A 557-nucleotide genomic window follows, 5' to 3' on the forward strand; every position below is an offset into this window, starting at 1 on the left:
TTAGGAGAGTTAGAGTTGAAAGTTAGACAATGACAATCAAAAAGCAAATCTAATTAAGTATATCAGCATGGTGATGTCAGTTCTACTCCACAGAGAAGTACAATCATGGGAGATGGTGAAATGGAGTGTTTCGGCCCGGCGGCCATTTACCTCCGGAAGCCAGAAAGAGAGCGAATCGAGGCTCAGACCGCCCCCTTTGATGCCAAAACAGAATTCTTTGTGACAGATGCAGCTGAGATGTACCTGAAAAGTACTCTTGTTAGTAGAGAGGGTGGCAAAGCTACTGTCAAAACTCACTGTGGGAAAGTAAGTATCATAGATTAAAAAAATGTAATATGTTACAGTGCTTGAGTCTTCAGAGATTAAAGTCTTTCACTTAAATAGTGTAGAAATGTGTGTACAAAAAGTCTAAACAATGTTCATTACAGACTGTCACAGTAAAAGAAGATGAAATCTTCCCAATGAATCCTCCCAAGTATGACAAAATGGAGGACATGGCCATGATGACCCAACTCAATGAGCCTTCTGTGCTGTTTAACCTCAAAGAGCGTTACGCA

The 557-nt window shown here is 40.6% G+C and overlaps 1 protein-coding gene across 1 annotated transcript; it reads left to right on the forward strand.

Annotated features, from left to right (window-relative positions):
- Positions 1–77: 77 nt before the first annotated feature.
- LOC107668423 (myosin heavy chain, fast skeletal muscle-like) lies at positions 78–549 on the forward strand (the record flags this gene model as incomplete). Its single annotated transcript, XM_016460291.1, has 2 exons — positions 78–306; positions 429–549. Coding segments are annotated over exons 1-2 (322 nt in total), but the record flags the coding sequence as incomplete, so codon positions are not given.
- Between the last annotated feature and the right edge of the window lie 8 nt (positions 550–557).

This window comes from Sinocyclocheilus anshuiensis, unplaced genomic scaffold, assembly GCF_001515605.1.
Source record: "Sinocyclocheilus anshuiensis isolate Anshui unplaced genomic scaffold, SAMN03320099.WGS_v1.1 scaffold20335, whole genome shotgun sequence".
Taxonomy (NCBI): domain Eukaryota; kingdom Metazoa; phylum Chordata; class Actinopteri; order Cypriniformes; family Cyprinidae; genus Sinocyclocheilus; species Sinocyclocheilus anshuiensis.